Below are 22,229 nucleotides of genomic sequence, written 5' to 3'. Positions count from 1 at the left end.
AAAAGCTGTGGGAATTCATCACTACTACACCTCTTCTATAAGAAATGCTAGAAGAGTTTTTTAAGCTAAAATGAAAAGAAAACAATAATGTGAAAATATATGAAAATACACAACACAAAAATAAAGGTAAATATACAGTCAAATTCAGACTACTCTAATACTACAATATGGTGGTTTGCTAATCACTTAACTATAGTATGAAGTTTAAATGATGAAAGTATTGAAAATAACTATAGCTACTATAATTTGTTAACGAATACACAATATGATATTATCTACATTAAAGGGGAGAGTAAAAGGGTTGTTTTATATGCAATTGAGGTTAAACTGTCATCAGCATAAAACATACTCTCATATTTGTAATGTGTTTTATGTAACACTCATTCATGACAACCACAAAGCATAAACTAACAGATACCCAAGAAATAATGAGAAGGAATCAGAGCATGCCACCATGTAAAATCAATAATTCCCAAAGAGAATAAGAGAGGGAAAAAGGAAAACTACAAAACAGCCAGAAAACAATAACATAGCATTAATAAGTCTCTACCTATCAATAATTACTCAAAATGTAAATGGACTGAATTCTCCAAAGGCACAGAGTTGCAGAACAGATTTTTTTTTTTTTTTTAAAGGAACCCTCCCTCAAACCACTCACTACCCATAAGAGATTCAATTCAACTTTAAGGTCACATATAGGTTCAAGGGAAGAGATAGAATAAGATACTCCATCTAAGTGGAAACCAAAGAGAGAAGTAGCTATACTAATATCAGACAAAACAGACTAAGCCAAAAACGGAAACAAGAGGCAAGAAGGTTATTATATACTCCACAAAGGGATCAATTTATCAAGTAAATATAACAATCATAAATATATAGAGAGCCAACATGGGAACACCTAAATATATGAAGCAAACACTAACAGATCTGAAGAGAGAAATATACAATAGCAGGGAATTTCAATATCCCACTTTGAACAATGGATAGATAATCCAGACAGAAAAAATCAACAAGGAAGCACTGGACTTGAATTATACTTTACACCAACTGGGCCTAACAGATATATATGGAACATTCTATTAGCAGCAGAATACATATTTTTCTCAAGTATGCATGGAACAATTCTCCAAGACAGATCATATGATAGGCCACCAAAAAAAAAAAAAAAAAAAAAAGGCTGAACAAATTTAATATTGAAATCATACCAAATATCTTTTCCAAACACATGTAATGAAGCTAAAAATAAATAATAGGAGCTGAAAATTTTACACATGTGGAAATTAAACAACCACCAATGAGTCAAAGAAAAAATCAAAATGAAAAACAAAAAAATGTCTTGAAACCTATGAAAACAGAAAGACAACATATACCAAAACCTAGGGGATGTTGCAAAAAGTTCTAAGAGAGAAGTTTATAGTGATAAACCTATATTAAGAAAATGTAAAGATCTCAAATTAACAATCTAACATTATACCTCAAGGGGAAAAAGAAAAAAGACGAGGGGGAAAAAGAAAAAAACAAGGCCAGAGTTAGCAAAAGGAAGGAAATAAAGATCAGAACTGAATAAATGACAGAGATCACTAAAACAACAAAAAGATCAATGAAACTAAAAGCTAGATTTCTAAAAAGATAAATAAAATGGACAAACCCTTACCTAGACTAAGGAAAAAGAAAAGCTCAAATATATGAAATCAGAAGTGAAAGAGGAGACATTATAATTGATACCACAGAAATACACAGGGTCATTACAGACTACTATTGAATACTTACATGCCAACAAACTGGATAATCTAGAGAAAAAAGTATAAATTCCTAGAAACACACAAGTTACCAAACTGAATCATTAAGACAGAAAATATTAACAATGGGTAAAGACTGACTCAGCAATCAAAAAAAAAAATCCCAAAAAAGAAAAGCCCAGGAACGGATAGGTTCACTGAAGGATAGTTTCATTGAATTCTACCAGTCATTTAAAGAACTGTTACCAATTCTTCTCAAATTCTTCCAAAAAGGAGAAGGAGGAGAAGGAGGAGATGGAGGAGAAGGAGGAGAAGGAGGAGGAGAAGAAAGAGCAGGAGGAGGAGGAGGAAAAGGAGGAGGAGGAAGAGGAGGAGGAAAAGAAGAAGGAAGAGGATGAGAAGGAAGAGGAGAAGGAGGAAGACGAGAAGGAGGAGGAGAAAAGGAGGAGGAGGAAAGGAGGAGGAAAAGGAGGAGGAGGATTTTATAAGGCCAGAACTACCCTGATACCAAAGCAGATAAGGACACTAAAAGAAAACTAGGTGCACTGATGTCACCAAGATGGCAATATAGGTCATTCCTGACTTCACTTCCCCTCACAAGAAAAGCTAACAACTATTCATGGACAGGACCCCACTGAGAGAAACCTAGTGCTCAGGAGTAAGGCTAGGTACCTCGGTGCACTACAAGACCAAACAGACTCATTTAAAGGGTAAAAGGAACGTCTACATGCTATCCACACTGCCCCTCCCCCAGGCCAGCACACACCATGCTGAAAGGTCTCTCCTGAGCCTAAAGTTCCTCCAATGGAAAGAGAGAGCCCAGGGGTGACATCCAGTCCCCCAGCATTGTGGGTCTATTTGTGGGAGCCCCCACTGTGGTTTTACACCACAGGGATCACAGAAGAATCTGTGGGACTCAACCACTGGGAGTCTGATTGAGATGAGAAGGGAGCAGAGATTTCCAATGACCAGGAATAGGGTGTTAGGGGACCAAGTTCCCAGCTACAGAGCCCAACCAGCAGCTTTATTCATTTGCAAACGAAGTTTGGTGGCACAGTTTGAGGAACTGGCAAGGTACAGTCTCTTCCTAATTCAGTCCCCAAATGAGGAATTCTGCCATCTCTAGAGCCAGGGCATTTGCATAAGAGTTTAGTCATACCTAATCACTGTGAATCATGACTTTCCTGACCAGAAAGCTTCTTTGAGAAAATTTGAGAGTTGCCTGAAGTGGGCCCTCCCACTCCTGCTCAGGCAGGGAGGAGTCAGAGACATAGGATGAGCAAAGCAGAGCATGGACCCCCAATCCCATCTGAGAGGAAGGGCTGGTAAGAACACCTGGAAGCAGCATAACTCAGAAACTCTTGAGTGGAGAGGCAGAGGAGAGGTGATTACTCCCAGAGCAAAGCCAGTGGGTGTGTTCCACCAGGGAACTTGGGGCACAGGTAGGCTTGAGTCAAGACTAAAAAAGAAGAGCATCAGTGGCCTTGGAGCTTTTCTGCTGCACCCAAGCCAGCAATCAAACTCATAGCCCTACTTATTGCTGAATACAGCCTTCAGCCTGCCAAACAAGAAATCTTACCAGAGCTCACAGGAAGCTATGTAGCCAGCCCATCCAACAACCCTGTTTACAGTGGCACTTCAATACAGAGAGCACAACTCGTGGCTTCCCATCTGTAGAACAAAACTAGTGGTCTCACCTGACCAGGATATTCAGTACACACTGTTGCTTGATTTAGGTACTCAAAACAAGCCATGCAGGTCTGGAGTCTGGTCCTGCTGCCCCAGTAGGACAGAGAAGCTAATCCATAGCCTTACCTACTGCTTAGTATCCATGCCTGAATGCTTACTAAGCCTGACCAGAGAATCCAGGAAACTATGAAGCCGACCCTACAGCCTCACTTGGGCAGGGAACCAAGCCAGTAGTCCTATCTAGCTATTCTCAGCCAGTGGCACACCCATCCACCCCTGACCTCAGAAATCAATAGTTGCTTCACCCAAAAAATATGCCCAAATAGGAAGCCCCACCTGTCCAAGGCCATTACCAGTAGACAGGTCCAAAAACTCAAACTAAGCTGACTGGTGAAGAACTGTCTTGATCAAAACAAACCTGCAAAGTCTAGAAAAGGAAACCACTTATTCACATAAGCAGATACCAATGTAAGGAAAATAAGGATCACAAAAAATCAAATAAATATGATACTACCAAAGGAAATAATAAAGCTCAAAATCAGATAATATAACTGATCCAAAAGAAAAAGGTCTGTAACAGTCAAAGAATTCAAAATAAATCTCTTTAAAAAGTTTAGTGAACTAGCTCAGGTCATGATCCCAGAGTCCCAGGGTCAAGCTCCGCATTGGGCTCCCTGCTCAGTGGGGAGTCTCCTTCTCCCTCTGCCCCTAACCCACTCATGTTCATTCTCTCTCTCTCCCTTAGTCTCTTAAATAAATAAATAAATAAATAAATAAATAAATAAATAAATAAATAAATAAATAAATATTTAGTGAACTACAAGAACTAAACAAATTAGCAAAACAATGCACAAACAAAACAAGAAGTTTGACAAACAGAGAGTAACAATAAAAAAGAAAAAGTCCTAGAGCTCAAGAACACAAAACTGAACAATTTCATAGACAGCTTCAAAATCAGACTCAGCCATACAGAAAAACAAGAAGGAAGATAGGACAATTGAAACTATCCACTCAAAGAAGCAAAAAGAATTTTAAAAGTAAAGAAAGCCTGCAGAAATTATGAGACACAAGGGAAAGAATAATATGCATTATGAAAATTCCATAAGGATATGAGAAAGAGAAAGGGACAGAAAGTGTATTTAAAGCAACAATTGCGGGGGGGGGGGCACCTGGGTGGCTCCGTTAAGCATCTGACTTCAGCTCAAGTCATGATCTCAGGGTTCTGGGACCAAGCCCCACATCAGGCTCCATGCTCAGTGGGGAGTCTGCTTGTCCCTCTTCCTCTACTTTTGCCTCTCCCCCAGCTTGTGCTCTGTCTCTCAAATAAATAAATAAAATCTTTAAAAAAATAAAGCAACAATGGCTGAAAATTTCCCAAACTTGGGGCGAGAAGAAGACATCTAGATGTAAGAGGCCGAAAGGACCCCAAATAGGTTAGACCCAAATACAGCTAAACAAAGACACATTTTAATTAAATGGTCAAAAGACAAAGAATTTTAAAAGCAGCAAGAGAGGTTACATTCATGAGAACCCCCATAAGACTACAGATGGATTTCTCAACATAAACTTTTCAAACCAGAAGAGAATGGGATAACAAATTCAAAGTATTGAAGAAAAAAAAAAAAAAAAAACTCACCCAAAGACATATTACACTGCAAAGCTATCCTTCTAATATGAAGGGATAAAGACTTTCCCAAAACACAAAAGCTTAGGAAATTCATTACCACTAGAAGTGTCTTACAAAAAATGTTAAAGGAAGCTCTTTGAGTAGAAATTAAAAGATGCTAATCAACATCATAAAAATATGAGAAAGCAGCGTAAAACTCACTGGTAATGATAAACATTTAGTCAAAGTTGGATTCTATAATAGGGTAATGGTGGTACATAATTCACTTACAACTTTAGTTTAAAATTTAAAAAAAAAAGTAAAAACAACCATAATTAGGATAATCTGTTATCAGTTACATAGTACAAAAAAGTCTGTAAATTGTAAAATCAGTAACCTAAAATGTGAGAGGGAGAAGTAAAAGTGTAAAGCTTAAGAATTTTATTGAAATTGGGTTGTTTAAAATAGAGTGCCAAAATTTTAAGATATTCTATGTAAGCATCAAAGTAACCACAAGGGAAAAATCTATAGTAATTACACAAAAGAACATGATAAATAACTCCAAGCATACCGACACCAAAAAACAATAAAACACATAAAAAGAAACCATGATAATAAACAAGGAATGGTGGGATCTACAAAACCAGAAAACTATTAACAAATGGCAATAATAAGCCCTTACTTATCAATAATTACTTCAAATGCAAGCAGGTTAAATTTTCCAATCAAAAGACAGAGAACAGCTAATGAATAAAAAAACAAGATACAACAACATGCTGCCTATAAGAGACTCATTTAAGATTTAAAGACACACAGAGACTAAGAGTTAGGGATGAAAAAAGATATATAAGCAAATGGGGGGAAAAAAGGCAGGGTTAGCTATACTTGTATTAAAAAGTGGACTTTAAAAAGAGTATGCAATAATAAAGGTCACTATATAATGCTAAAGTGCTCAATAAATCAAAAATATATAGCACTTATATTTGTATGCCCAATAAGGGAGCACCTAATTAAAGAAAAAACCAGCAGAGGTAAAAGGAAAAATAAACACAAATATAATAATAGTTGGGGACTTTAATATCCCATAGTCAACAATGGATACATCACCCATCCAGAGAGTCAGTAGAAAGTAGTGGATTTGAAAAACACTGTGGACCAAATGAAGCTAACTAACAACCATGTACAGAACATTCTATCTGACAATAGCAGGCTACACATTCTTCTCAAGCACACATGGAATATTTACTAGGATACATCATATATTAGGCCATAAAAAAAAAGTCTTAGCAAATTCAAGAAGACTGAAATCATATCAAGTATCTTCTCTGGCCATGATGGTATGAAACTGGAAATCAATTAACAAGAGGAAAACTGAAAAATTCACAATTATATGGAAATTAAACAATATTCTGCTGAACAACCAATGTATCAAAAAAGAAATAAAAAGTAAAATAAAAAAGTATCTTCAAACAAATGTAAATGAAACACAACCTACCACAACCTATGGGATGTAGCAAAAGCAGTTCTAAAAGGGAAATTCATAGCAATAACCACTATATTAAAAAAGCAAGAAAGATACCAAATAAACAATGCAATTCTACATCTTAAAGAACTAGAAAAAGAACAAACAGTGCAAAGTTAGCAGAAGGAATGAATAGTAAACATCAGAGCAGAAATAAATGAAATCAAGAACAGGAAAACAGTAGAAAATATTAACCAAACTATGAGTTGGTTCTTTGAAAAAGTAAAATTGACAAAACTTTAGGTATAATAACCAATGAAAAAGAGAGAGAACTCTAATCAAGAAAATTATAAATAAAAAAGGAAATACTATAAGGTATACCACAGAAATACAAAGAATCATAAGAGGCTATTAAGAACAACTACATGCCATCAAACTGGACAATCTAGAAGAAATGGAAAAATTCTTAAAAACATACAAACTGCCAAGACTGGATTAGGAAAAAATAGTCTCAATAAACCAATTACTAGTAAGGAGATTTAATCAAAAATCTCCAACAAAGAAAAGCCCAGGACCAGATGGCTTCACTCATGAATTTTACCAAACATTTAAAGAAGAATCAATGCATGCTTCTCAAAAGTCTTCCAAAAAAATCAAAGAGAGAATGCTCAGAAGTTCATTTTACAAGACCAGCAGTATCATGATACCAAAACCAGAAAAGGACAGTACCAAAAAATGAAAAACCAACATCCCTGATAAATGCCCATGCAAAAATTCTCAATAAAATACTAGCAAATTGAATTCACCAGCACCTTCAAAGGATCATTCATTATGGTCAAGAGAAATGTGTATCTTGGATGTAAGTATGGTTTAACATACATAAATCAATCACTGTGATATATCACATTAATAGAATGAAAGAAAAATACCATGATTATCTCAACAGACATAGAAAAGGTATTTGACAAAAATTAACATCCAATTCATGATTAAAAAAAAAAAAACTCTTAGATATAGAAGAAATATACTTCAACATAATAAAGGCCTTAGATAATAAGCCCAAAGCTATTATCAGACTCAATGATGAAAGGTTAAAAGCTTTCCCTCTAAGGGACAAAACAAAGTGTTCACTCTCATCACTCTTATTCAACATGGTCCTGAAAGTACCTGCAAGAAAAATAAGGCAAGAAAAAGAAATAAAAGGCATCAAAATTTGAAAGGAAGAAAATTGTCTCCATCTGCAGATGACATAATTTTATACATAGAAAGTTCTATAGACTCTACCAAAAAACTGTTATATCTAATCAATAAATTCAGTAAAGCTGCAAGATACAAAATTAACATGCAAAAATCAGAAGTATTTCTACACATTAACAATGAATTACCTAAAAAATAAAGAAAACAATCCCACTTACAATAACTTCAATAAAATACTAGAAATAAACTTAACCAAGGAGTTGAAAGATCTGTACTCTGAAAACTACAAGACTGATTTTATTTGGGGTGCCTGGGTGGCTCAGTTGGTTAAGCATTTGCCTTCTGCTCAAACCATGATCCTGGGGTCCTGGGATTGAGGCCCACATCAGGTTCCCTGCTTAGCAGGGAGTCTGCTTCTCCCTCCCCCACAACTGTGCTCACTCTCTCTCTCACTCTTCTCTCTCAAATAAATAAAATCTTAAAAAAAAGACTGATTTTATTTAAGTAATCTCTACACACAACATGGGGCTCAAACTCGTGATTTTGAGATCAAGAGTAATGTACTCTACCAACTGAGGCAGCCAGGTGCCCCTGTGAAAATTACAAGACTGAAAGAAACTGAAGAAGACGCAAGTAAGTGGAAGGGTATCCCATGTTCATGGACTGAAAAAAATATTGTTAAATGTTCATACTACCAAAAGCTACGTATAAATTCAATGCAATCCCCATCAAGATTCCAATGGCATTTTTACAGAAGTAGACAAAACTATCCTAAAATGTGTATGAAACCATAAAAGACCCCAAATAGCCAAAGCAACCCTGAGAAAGAACAAAACAGGAGACATAACACTTCCTAATTTCCAGCAATACTGTAATACTAAATATCAAAACAGTATGGTACTGGCATAAAAACAAAAAAATTGATCAATGTAACAGAATCAAGAGCTCACAAATAAACCCAACCATATGCAGTCAACTAATAGTTGACAAGAGAGCCAAGAATATTCAGTGCAGAAAACACAATCTCTTTAATAAATGGTGCTGGGAAAATTGGATATTCACATATAAAACAATAAAACTAGACTCCCATCTTATACCACACAAAAATTAAATTGAAATGGATTAACACTTAAACATAAGACCTGAAACCATGAAATCCCTAGAAGAAAACAGTAACAAAAGTCCTTGACATGGGTCTTAGCAATGATTGGTTATGACATCTAAAGTACAAGCAACGAAACAAAAAATAAGTGGGCCTACATCAAACTAAAAAGCTTCTACAGCAAAAGAAACCACCAACAAAGTAAAAAGATGACCTACAGAATGAGAAAAAATATTTGTGCCAGACCCAAATACATAAAGAACTCATACAACCCAATAGCCAAAACAAAACAAACACACACACACACAATCCAATTTAAAAAATGGGAAAAAACCTGAATAGACATTTCTTTCCCCAAGAAGGTATACAAAAGGTCAACAGCTACATGAAAAGATGTTCAACATCATGAGTCATTAGAGAAATGCAAATCAAAACCACAATGAGATATCACCTCATGCCTGTTAGAATGGCCATAATCAAAAAAAAAAAAAAAAAGTAATACCTGTTTAAAACGCCTATCATCAAAAAGATGTAAGACAACAAATGCTGGTGAGTATATATAGAAAAAGGAACCTGTGAGTATGCTGCTGGTGGGACTGTAAATTGGCATAGCCACTGTGGAAAACAGAATGGAGGATCCTTAAAAACATAAAAATAGAACTATCATATGACCCAGCAATTCCACTTCTGGGAATGTATCTAGAGAAAATGAAAACACTAACTCAAAAAGATATCTGCACCCCCATGTTCGTAACAGCATTATTTACAATACTAAGACATGGAAACAACCTAAATGTCCATCAGTAAATGACTAGATAAAGAAGTTGTGGCATATATATACAATGGAATCTTACTCAGCCATAAAAAAATGAGGAAATACTACCATTTGCAACAACATAGGGGCATTATGCTAAATGAAATAAGTCAGAGAAAGAGAAATACTATATGACTTCACTTATATGTGTAATCTAAAAAAAAAATAATAATAATAATAGAAAAAGAGATCACACTTGTGACTTGTGATTACCAGAAGCAGAGTTGGGGTGGGATAATTGGAAGAATATAGTCAGAAGGTACAAATTCCCATATATAATTATTAGAAATGTAATATACAACATAATGACTATAGCTAACAGTGCTGTATGACGTATAGGAAAATTGTTAACAGAGTAAGTCCTAAGAATTCTCATCAAAAGGAGATTTTTTTTTCTTTTCTTCTTTCTTTTCTTTTTAGTGTATCTATATGAGAAGACGGATGTTAGCTAAAACTATTGTGATAATCATTTCATAATATGTGCAAATCAAACAATAATGGTATACACCTTAAACTTATATAAAGATGTATGTCAATTATTTCTCCATGAAACTAGAAAAGAATAAAAGACAAGTGATAACAAATGCCGGTGAGGATGTGGAGAAAAGGGAGCCCTCATGCACTACTTGTGGGATTGTAAACTGGTATAGCTACTATGGAAAACAGAATTGGGGGGGGAAGAAAACAGAATAGAGGATCCTCAAAAAATTAAAAATAGAACTACCATGTGATCCAACAATTCCACATCTGGAATACATCCAACCAAAATGAAAACACTAACTCAAAAAGATATCTACACCCCCATGTTCATAACACCATTATTTACAATAGCCAAGACATGAAAACAATCTAAGTGTCCATTGACAGATGAATATAAAGAAGCTATGGTGTATGTGTGTGTATATGTGTGTATAACGCATATATATATATACCATATCATTCATACACACACACACACACACACACACAATGGAAAATATTCCATTCAGCCATAGTAAAACTAAGAAATCCTGCCATTTGCAGCAATGTGGATTGACACTGAGGGCATTATGGTAGGTGAAATAAGAGAAAGACAAATACTGTATGATTTCACTTGTATGCAGAATCAAAGAAAAAAAATTTTATAGAAACAGAGGAGAGTGGTAGTCACAGGAGGTGGGGGCGGGGAAAATGGGAAGATACTGGTCAAAGGGAACAAACTTCCAGTTAAAAGGTAAGTTCTGGTAATCTAATGGTCAGTATTGTGATTATACTTAACAGCTGTGTAGTATTTACTTGAAAGTTATGAGAGTAAATCTTAAATGTCTCAGCACAAAAAGGGAATGGTAATATGTGATGTGACAGAGGTGTCAGCTAAGGCTATGGTGATGATCATTTTCTAATATATAAGTGTATCAAGTCAGCATGTTGTACACCTTAAATATTCAAAATATTGTATGTCAATTATATGTCAATAAAGCTGGGGATGGGGAGGGTGAGGAACTAGTAGCCAACAACGTCAAATACCATATAAAAGTCAAATAGTAAAAGTACCCATTATGTCTGCCAATGAAGAAAGCAATGACATTCTCAAGAGCCCTAACTTGTCAAATAGGAAAACAAAATATTTATAAAAAATTATGCATATCAAAAGCATTAGTTTTTAATTTGTCTCTTGTAATGTCAAATCAATGTATGCTATTCATGGAAAACAACCAAGAATACACCCTACGAATTCATTCACCAATATCAGCATCAAAGCTAACAAGAAGCATTTACTATGTTCCGTGCACTATGCTGCTAAATCCTTTACAGGATTATCTCATGTAAGGCTCACAGCTCTACAGTAGGGACAACACACTATCTTCATTTTACAGATAAAGAAAAGAGGCTTAGAGAGATTAAGTAACTTGACCAAAATAACTTCACTAAGCATTCACCAACTGCAAGGCACTATGCTTGAATATGTGGGTATAGAAATGAAGGAAAAAAAAAAAAAAACCCTTCTCTTCAAAGGGCTTGTAGAATAACAGGAATGACAGATGACAGACAATAATTCACCTAAGTGTTATAAAGAAATAAGCACAAAGATCCATTTGTGTGAGGAGTCCCTCATCAAAACGGAGTAGGGGGGGTAAATGACTTAACCTGCCACTGAAGGGAAGCATTAAAGAGCAGAGAGAGCAAAAAGGAAAAGTCAGACACAGGCTCACTCAGGAAAAGCACTAATAGCACGCAAAGAACCTTGGATTGCACCCTGTAGCATTTAAACAGTAAGTAAACAGTACTCCTCAAAAACAGCACTGGTCAGAGAAGTTGCAGAATATCTTTAGCTGGGGTGAGGGAAGGAGTGTTAAAAAAGTCACAAGTAAGTAAAGGTTTGAGACCAAGTGAAATGTGCTCAGATTTCTGGCTTTGGCAAATAGATTTGTGAACATGCTTTACTTAGTATTAGGGATTATAGGAGGCACTGCTTTGGGTTCTGTGCTGTTTTAGAGTTCTGACTCTTGTGACTAAGGTTTACCGTAGCCCAACTTCATTTATTTAAACAGGCTCATAAAGAAACAGATGGCTTAATTTTATAAACTATGTTCTCAAAGGAATCACGTCTAAGCAGTATTAATAGGTTTTACATCTGCCAAACTTTTAATCATTTTAGGTTTTAAAAAACGAATATCCACAAAGAGGAAGTTATAAAGTTAGAACATTAGCTATGAAAAGACGGAGGAAAATAGAGTATAATGAAAGTAGTGAAAGGGCTGGGGGGAGGGAGGAGAATCTGACAGCACAATTGAGCATGGGAATATGGAAATATAAACTCTGGTGTCAGGAAACCTAACTTCTAGTCCCAACTTTGTTATTTAGCCTGAAACCTGACACGTCTGCTCTAACATTCCATAATGCAGTATTTTTTTTTTTTTAATCTATGGGTACGACTCTCTTTATGATTTGGAATATGCTCCAACATCAAAGCATGTGAGTCATGTACCTGTCAATAGGAAGCTAAATGATAGTATTACACCTTGACTCAGCCACTCTTTCTCCCCATAAAGTCTCCAAGGGGAAAAAGTACAGGAAACAATAGCAAGACACAGCATACCACTTCACTTTCCTGAGCATGAGAAAAATCCTTTATTCACTTTGAAAGCTCCAATGCTAAAAAAAACAAACAAAAAACATGGAACAATCAACATTGCACAATACTCTCATCCTGAGAGGGGGGAGGGTCCCAACTTTTCTTTTGCTTAATCTTAACTCAAATGTAAACCAAAAGAACAATATTAAAATATGATCATTTTCAAAATAAAAGTGTCTTCCTCTATTTTATTTGGTAGTCTTTAAAATGAAACTATGTACCACTCTATTACACACACAAAAGCAAAAGAAATAAGTATTTTTTTAAAAGCATTCACACAGAAAAGAGCATAGAGCAAATATATCTGAGGCATGACTTACTCTTTCTCTCCTTTCTTGGGCTAAGAGCTTTTAAGGCACATAATAAATTTATTTCCAATTTCTTTCCTACAATTTTTTGGACATATAATACTTAGAGAACTTCAATTCATACAATAAAAACAAAGCTATATTAATAAAAGGAACACATGGAAAAATTCACTTCTAAAAACACCAAAACATACACAGATTTCTAATAATGATCATTAATATTCAAAGATAAGGGAGAGCTACATATATATAAATAATCCTTTAATATTTAATATCTAATTCACAAAGAAGGCCATATAGCTAGGTAACTGTTAAGCTACTAAGCACAGTATAAAAAGAAAGAAGACTGTAAATTTACAAGTTGGCTAAATAACGATCATGGGTAAAACTCTTAATCCAAGATAACTTTCCTCAACAGAATGCTTTCAAATACAAAAAATCTGAAAATTCAATTCAAAATGTCCTAAACAATATGAAGCTTATTAGCACCTAACAAGGAGTCCAGAGTTACAGCAATTACAAGGCTAGTTAAGTCATGTCAAACACCCATATTTTTTCCATTTTTCTACTCTGCCATCATGAACTTACTGGTTTTGCCCTCAGGCTTGTATTTTAATGTTTACAAGATGGGTTCAGGAACTCAAGCATCACATTCTCATATTCATATAACAAAGACAAGAAGAGAGAATTTCCCTTCCTTGTGTCCTTTATCAAAGAGGAGGGAACTTGTCACAAGTCCCCATATAATTGTATTATGTGCTCACTCCTAAACCAATAATTTCTAAGGTATTGGATAATAATAATCTTTGACTTAAATGTTTGGGGCTTGGGATAGTCCCAGTTTCTCTAAAGGTACTATTAGCAAAATAAAGGTAAGGCAAACAAAGCTGTCTGCCAAACCACCAAGCAAAGATACTGTAAAGACCATTATCTAACCTAAGCGAAATGCCTAGCATTCTATCTCCTAACTGTTCTATTTTAACTTTTTTCATTTCCTAATATAATTTAGACTTATTTCCAACTTCCAAGTTTATTAAATTCAATGAGTCATCTATCCTAAGGTATCTCAATTTAATATTTAATATGAATAGTAAGCAGATTCCACAATTTATAATGAATTCTACCCCAAGTTTTACCACAATACTCATATAAACTAATCTCCCAATAGTTTTGTTTTCCAAGCACAGAAGACTCTGAATTAAAATATTTCCAAAAGTTGAGTCAAATCATATTGACAATGTTAAGCCATCTCTAAAAATACACTCCTTAAAACAAATAACAAAAGAGTTCCATTTAGTAAAATCAGTATCACAATTTATTCAACCTATACTCAAGTGCTCCTTTTCATTAAAGGTACTTAAGTTCTCATGATAACATGCAGCAGAAAGAAATTTCTTTTTCACCTCCAAATGTCAAACTAATTAGGTATCTTTACATGATCAACCAAAACTTTAGTAACAATAAACTAGTAAAGACGTCCTTTTATTAACTTTTTTCAGCTCATAAATGGCTTCAGAGTTCTACTCTTCTATGTTAAGACTTTTATCATAGATTTTGAAGGACTCCATAAGCTCATTGTTCATCTTTTTTCTTCTGGCATTAAATAGAAATACAGACAACGAGGTGGGAAGGCAGACAGATACCAATTACCATGAAAAAAATACATTACCTATTGTTTTAAATAACTTTTTTGAAATTTTAATATTCAAACTAATTATTTATGTGTTTTTCATAGCTATCAAGGGAGAAACCCTATTTTGGCAAGATGTTCTCCTCAAATCTGTGAACGATTCCTCAAGCGAGTACGTAGAGCCAGGCTTTCTGTATACAATGTGCAAAATACAAGAGGGTAAGAGCGACAAAGACATATTATACTGGCAAGTGATTATTTAAAAAATGAGATTCTAGGATGTTAAAATTTGTTCCCCATGAAACAGCACTGTTAATAGCAATGAGAAAACAGGTGGGCAAAGAGAAGGATTAGGAGTTCCCCTTTAGGGGCGCCTGAGTGGCCCAGTGGGTTAAGCGTCTGACTTTGGCTCAGGTCATGATCCCGGGGTCCTGGGATCGAGTCCCGCATCGGGCTCCCTGCTCGGCGGGGAGCCCGCTTCTCCCTCTGCCCGTGGCTCCCCCGCTTCACTCTCTGTCAAATAGATAAATAAAATCTTCAGGAAAAAAAAAAAGAGTTCCCCTTTAGATATGCTCAATTTGAGAAGCAGCAGATATCTTGCCCAACAGGTAAAATAAAAAGTAGATAGAGACTTACATAAATACTATTTGGTCCCTTCATTGCATGCCGAGCATGCGCGCGCACACACACACGCTCTCGCTCTCTCAACGTTATGTCACATACACGTTTGTTCGTGATCTACCTGTTCTCTAGCAGGGGAACAACAGCCACTCCTATACTCAGCCAAAGGTAAATTTTCTATCTTGGTGGAATTAGCGTGATGCTCCAGGAGGGAGCCTTATGGAAAGAAGCAATCATAAGATAGATAAACCGTGGTGACCCCCAAAGTAACCAATGTCAGTCACTGGCATCGGGATCACACTCATCCAAATTCACTGAATATGGAGAAAATGCACAAGTAAATGTGGCAAAAGATTAACAACTGATAAATCTGTGGCTCCGGTTATATATTTCTGCTCTTTCCCTTTCTGTCTTCCATGTAGAACAGATCACATGTATGGAACTGAATATACTGGTGGTGTATGTATACGGAGGAAAATACTCCAAAATTCTCTTTTGACAAAGTTACTATCTCTTACTTAAGGAAGCAGTTCTTCATAGATTTCTACATAACATGCAAGCAAAGTACTAACTGACTTTGCTCTGGAAACCTTTTCAAGGGTGTATATAGTACACAAGCCTTGGAAGACAGTGTTCCTTCAAAAATGAAAATAATGTCACCCTCTGGTCAAAAGTCAAACAAGCTTCCCGCCCATTATAAAAGATTTGAGCTCCTTAAGCTCAAGGTTCTTCTGCCACAAAACTTCCTACACCTGTAGGGGTCATTTAGCCTGTGTCATCAGCACAAATGCTGATACTCTGGCAAATCTGCAGCTGCTGAGTGATAACCTGTCCACCTGGGGCCCGGGAATTCCATGCGTTCTGCCATCATCTGTGAAACTACAGTGGGCGAAGCCTTCACAGTACTTGACACGCCGTTTTGGCCATTCTGAGTAAGACCTGTCACTTCCAATTACTCAGCAAGGAGTTCCTATACACAAAATCTAGCCTAGATGAAATACCTGCATGGGCATAATCTGTGGTCTATGTGTATATACATCAATGCATAATTACTATGCATTTCTTAAAGTTGTGCTCATATATTTACAAACTTTGTTTTCAACTTAAGTTCTTCGCTTAAAGATAAAATCCCTTGGGGCACCTGGGTGGCTCAGTCGTTAAGTATCTGCCTTCAGCTCAGGTCATGATCCCAGGATCCTGGGATCGAGTCCCACATCGGGCTCCCTGCTCCGTGGGAAGCCTGCTTCTCCCTCTCCCACTCCCCCTGCTTGTGTTCCCTCTCTTGCTGTGTCTCTCTCTGTCAAATAAATAAATAAAATCTTAAAAAAAAAAAAGATAAAATCCCTTGCTTACTTCCATCCTCTCCCTTTTCTTCATTTGCTAAGATAGTCAAGTCTCTATTTAATGGTTATGCCACTAAAAAAATAACTGGATATATTCATTTCAGTGTAAAATGTGCTTAAAAACATTAATGACATACAGAAGTTCTGTCAGAAGCAATTGATATTTCCTTTAGGCAATCATATTACTTCGCAAAAATATTTATGAGCTGCTCAAATTTTCATAATGCATATTCATTGTTACCTACATGTCATAGCCTATTAGCTAACATAAAGGATAAATTATTTTAATAGCTTCTTTTGATAATGTCAAAGTCAATAAATCCACTGAAAATAATTACAGAATTTGAGCTCCTTTTATATTATCAGGTGTTATAGATTAAAACAATTCTAAATGAAGCTGATTAACTGGTTAAGTGTTGACAATGTAGAAAATAGAGAAGCCATTAAAATAAAAGGAAAATGATGCACTACATATGCAAATGATATACTACCAAGAAACTACAGTCTCCCACAAATTCGTATCACCTTACATGAGGATTCAAAAATTAGTTTAACGACTATATTCCGTGTAATTAAGGAAAGTGACTATAAAAATCTCTAATCTTCTTTGCCTATTCACTCATCTATTGCTATTCACTATACTCTTAGAGAATATAACAAAATTATTTTTTAATGAATTAAATGTCTTCATGAAGAAAAAGATACAAAAACTTATATGTGGACACACACACACACACACACACACACACTCATGAATACCATCAATTCTTCCATGTTGCAATATCTCCTGGGAAGTTCTCAAACAACAGAAGAGTTTGGAACTCTGTGTTTCATAATAAAATAGGCAATTTAATAACTGTATATTTTACAAAAATGATAAAATCAGTTTCTTTAGCCAAAAAATTTTAAAATATTTTATCACATTTTAGGATCTCATCATACCTAATGCTCTCATTAAATGAAGAACACATAATAATAGCTACCAGTATTGGTCACCTGTTATGTTCAAGGCACTGCACTAAGTAGTTTATATACAGTCTTATTCAATCCCAGTGACAACCCTGAGATGTAGGTATTATATCTGTGTTTTAAAACAAAGAAGTTAAAATTCAGGGAAGTTAAGTGGTTTTCCTGATGTCATACAATTAGATAGTGACTGAGTTGTAACTGGACCATCTGTCTGACTCAAAAACCTATGAGGGTAGCTATTATTATCATAACTATTACTTCCTTAAAAGCAACTAATGTCCATTCTTGGTTCCAGGTTTAACTTTAGATGTCAATTTGGCCTCCCCAGTATGAAGGGATATACTACTCACGCCAAGTCAACTCCTCTAGCACTTACGTCAGTAATATTTATTGTAATAAACTAAGTTCCAACTGCTATACTTGCTGATTCAGTGGTGTCTAAATTCAGCAAAGAATGAAGTGACATGTTCAAAACAACCCTGGAATACCCCTAGAAAAGTACCACAATGATAACCAACCACTTTCCATTATTTCTAATAAAGAATGTGTTTCTTCTAGCATTGAAAGACCACAGCCCTCCAAGTTACTAAGACTGAAATCAGGTGCTCTGAATTTCACAAATAAATTTGTATAATTTAAGTAATGTGAGTTTATTCTCACATACTACATTCCAGGTATGTGTACTCATTGAGTGAAGTATTAAAACTTCAATTATTTGTTATTTTGCTCTTCTTTTCCTTAAACATATGTATTCTGCAATACCACCAAACAGTAGTATTAGACTCTCCTGCTTAGAGAAATAAAAGCAGTTCTGGAAGACATTCTTTTTTTTTTTTTTAGATTTTATTTATTCATTTGAGAAACAGATGAGAGAGCATGAGCAGGGGTAGAGGCAGAGGGAGAGGGAAAAGCAGGCTCCCTGCTGAACCAGGAGCCCAATGTGGCGCTCGATCCCAGGACCCTGGGATCATGACCTGAGCCAAAGGCAGACACTTAACCATCTGAGCCACCCAGGCACCCCAAGACATCCTTTTCTAATCCTTAACAATTTTCTTCCAATTTTTCATTTAAAACTTCTTTTATAAAAAATGTTAATGAAACAGATGTTGATTTATTGTAATTATGCTAAATTAACAAGGGTTTTCACCTGTTAAAGTAGTGTACAACTGGATACTAAGATGCTTTGAAGAGGTACACTTTCCAAATTTGGGGGTTTTTCTTCCAATTGAAAGTTACTGTGATCACAGTGGTCTTCCCCCCGCCCTTTTTTTTTTTTTAAGATTTATTTATCTTTAGAGAGAGAACTGCAAAAGTGAGATGGAAGGTGGGGGGGGAGGGGTAGAGGGAGAGGGCCAGAGAGAATCTCAAGCAGACTCCCTGCTGAGCACTGCCAAGGCAGGGCTCATCTCAAGACCCTGAGATCTTGACCTAAATCTAAATCAAAAGGGGGATGCTCAAAGGACTGAGCCACCCAAGTGCCCCCACAGTGATCTAAGAAGTAAAACATCAAAATTTCCATGGAATTTCTCATTGTTTTCTACTGCCCTCTGCTGTGGTAATCCTCAAAAAAAACTTTTTAATCTCCCTTCCTCAAGAAAAACTATGACATCTAAAACTCTTGGAATGTGGTATGTAAATACCAAATGCTAAAAAAAAATATATCTTTAAATTATATTTGTAAGTATAGCTTTAATTTTTTTTTTTTAAGATTTTTTTTTTTATTTATTTATTTGACAGAGACAGAGACAGCGAGAGCAGGAACACAAGCAGGGGGAGTGGGAGAGGGAGAAGCAGGCTTCCCCTTGAGGAGGGAGCCCGATGTGGGACTCGATCCCAGGACCCTGGGATCATGACCTGAGCCGAAGGCAGTCGCTTAACCAACTGAGCCACCCAGGCGCCCAGTATAGCTTTAATTTTAACAGTTCTCCTCTAAACCTCGTACCAGAATTCCACGAAGAATTTCCTATGGTCTACTTTCATGTTAAAATTAAAAAGCTAGGGATGCCTAGGTGGCAGAGTTGTTTAAGCCTCTGCCTTCAAAGGGGCATGATCCCAGGGTCCTGGGATCAAGCCGCATGGGGCTCCCTGCCAGTGGGGAGCCTGTTTCTCCCTCTCCCGCTCCCCCTGCTTGTGTTCCCTCTCTCACTTGCTCTCTGTCGAATGAATAAAATCTTTAAAAAATAAAAATAAATAAAATTAAAAAGCTAACGGGAAGAAGTTACTATTGAGTTCAGAGTTGTTTCAGGAAAAGAGTAAAGAGAATCAATTATTTTTGCACATGAAGCTATTTTTTCACTCTCTACCCAGCTATCAGGAAACTTGTGGTAATACTTTAAACCCGAATTAGATTTTGAATCACGTGTGTGTAATACTTCACCAGGAAAAACTATCTTGAATAAGCGAATACTTACTAAAACAATGTACTCTTAGGGCACCCGGGTGGCTCAGATGGTTGAGCGTCTGCCTTCGGCTCAGGTCATGATCCCAGGGTCCTGGGATCGAGTCCCGCATCGGGCTCCCTGCTCCTTGGGAGCCTGCTTCTCCCTCTGCCTCTCTCTCTCTCTGTCTCTCATGAATAAATAAATAATAAAAAAAAATCTTAAAAAAAAAAAAAAATGTACTCTTAGAAACACTACTCGCATTTCCAAATAACTTTTTTCCGATCCTGCTAGAGTATCCAAGGCAAAGATGGATAACTGAAATTCACAAATTACTATTTTAAATATAGTGATTTCAATCCTCTTAACCAAAGTTTTTAGAGGACAAAGATTGAAATCAGGCGATCTTCACAAATTTAGCGAACTTAAAATTATGTGAGTTTATTCTCACCATTATAGGAGTTCAACCTAAAGAAAAACCTACAGCTTTAAAAATGTGTAATTATGAATACAAACGTAAACGAGTAACGAAGGGAGCTGAGTACTGAACAAAAAGACCAAATAGTTCTCCCAGGTTTGCAAATGCTCCTGAAAGGCATTTTGACATCCAACACACCCCTTTTAGTGACTCCAGGGCCCAGAGCTCGGCCTCCGAAGGTCAAAAGCGCCGTGAGTCTGAAAGGCGTGCGGTGCTCAGGCGCAGAGGGAAAGGGGACGCTTTACTGCTTTTGAGAGACCACCAGGCTGACCCCACATGGGCGACTGCGTGGCCCACAGGCCTCCCAACCGCTGGGCTCTTGCCCGCAGGCCGCCCGCGCCCAAGCCCAGCTGCCCGGCTGCCTAGCAACGCGGCCACGCTGCCCGGCAACGCCGCCGCCCCCGCCCGCCCTAGCCAGCCTGGGCCCACCCGGAAGGCCAAGCGGTTCACTGTACCTCTTTTTTCTTCTGTCCTCCCCCGAGCTGGATGCAGAGAAGTAGCAGGAGGAGGAGAAAGGGGAAGCTCCCGGTGGGCAGGTATCGCAGCCGCCGCCCCGCCTGCCTCCGGCGTGAAGGAGCGCCCCTGGCACCCATCGCCGCAGGGCAGTGTCTCCTCCACGCTCGGTAACCGTGCGCGCCCAGCTCCTACCGGCGTCCTACTCCTGCCAGGCTAACCGCCGGGAGCCCCTGCCCGTGCCCTCGTGGGTTCCTGCGGCTTCGCCAGGGAAGCGGAGGCCGCCGGGGACGCGGAGGAGGAAGCTGACAGAGCATCCGGTTCACCGGGAGAGGGGACCTGGAAAGGCCCGGGATGGGCAGGAAGTGGGCGTGGCGAGGGAACGCGGGCCTCGACCACGGCGCGCTGCGCCCCGGGCCGCAGTTCTCGCCGAGACCCACGGCGCGCGGGGCCGCGGTTCTCTGGCTGGCCGGCTGAACGCTACCGAAACCAAGGCGAGGGTCCGGGAATATGCGAGCGGCCTCCTCAGTCCAGCAGAAGCAGACTCCTGTGTACCTGGAGCCACAGACAGACCTAATTGCCTTCTAGGATGATGGAGGAGCGATTTAAGCAATTAATAAGCACGTGGCCCCTGTGGCCAAGGGGCAATCTCCGTTTCCATTGGGAGGTTTTTAGAGACACATCTGTGGCTCAACTGAGCCCTCTCAAGCCTCTAACATAATCCACGTAATATAATCCCGCGGATGCGTACTAGCCACCGGCCACTTCACAGCTGTTCCTTGCAGTCCCAGTTGAGGGGCCTGAGGAGCCAACCTTCCCACCACTCTTTGCCATTCATTCAGTATCCATGGAGCGCCAAAGTGCAGAGCACTGGACTAGACACTTGGGAATGCAAAGATGAAAAGGACTCAATTCCTGCTCTCTGAACATTTTAAGAACAATAGCAGCAGACCTACTATCTGATATGGGTCAAGTACTGTTGTTACAGGATTTCTTTTCCTTCGGTGCCGGGTTTTTGGTTAGGCTGCTTGGAAGAATGACGAGGGAGACCAGAGGAAAAGTGGAGGGCAGCAAAGCAAAGTTTATTGAGTGACAGTACCAAGCTTCCCAAGAGGGAGAGTATCCGAGAGGGTTGCCAACTTGGCGTTTAGATCTAAGGGTTTTTTATGGGCTTGTTGGAGGGCGGTTTTAATCTGATTAACCCTCCATCATCCAATCAGGTTTTTGCCATCTACCTATCAACTTGGAAAAGGGTGGAAGGCTACTTTCAGGGTGTTGTAAAATCCTTTTGAGGGTGGTTTCCTCTTGCGGGGGAGGGGGTAAGG

General features: G+C 37.7%; 1 protein-coding gene across 5 annotated transcripts in view; it reads right to left on the bottom strand.

Annotated features, from left to right (window-relative positions):
• The window catches only part of TUSC3 (tumor suppressor candidate 3), a 246,841-nt gene extending 225,596 nt beyond the window's left edge, over nt 1–21,245 (bottom strand). For 2 of the 5 annotated variants that reach the window (XR_004679087.1, XM_035004135.1), the window contains exon 1: nt 20,907–21,245. Coding sequence is in view for 4 of the 5 variants with exons in the window: in XM_035004135.1 (XP_034860026.1) it covers nt 20,907–21,044 (138 nt within the window). In the remaining variant the exon portion in view is untranslated. The remainder of the gene's footprint in view (nt 1–20,906) is intronic. The other 3 variants (XM_035004133.1, XM_035004134.1, XM_035004136.1) reach the window with 2 other exon arrangements.
• Nucleotides 21,246–22,229: the final 984 nt, after the last annotated feature.

Source organism: Mirounga leonina, unplaced genomic scaffold (genome assembly GCF_011800145.1).
Source record: "Mirounga leonina isolate KUSES-001 unplaced genomic scaffold, KU_Mleo_1.0 Mir_128, whole genome shotgun sequence".
NCBI lineage: Eukaryota > Metazoa > Chordata > Mammalia > Carnivora > Phocidae > Mirounga > Mirounga leonina.
The sequence above is the reverse complement of the archived record's forward strand: the minus strand, read 5'-3'. Positions and strand labels throughout refer to the sequence as shown.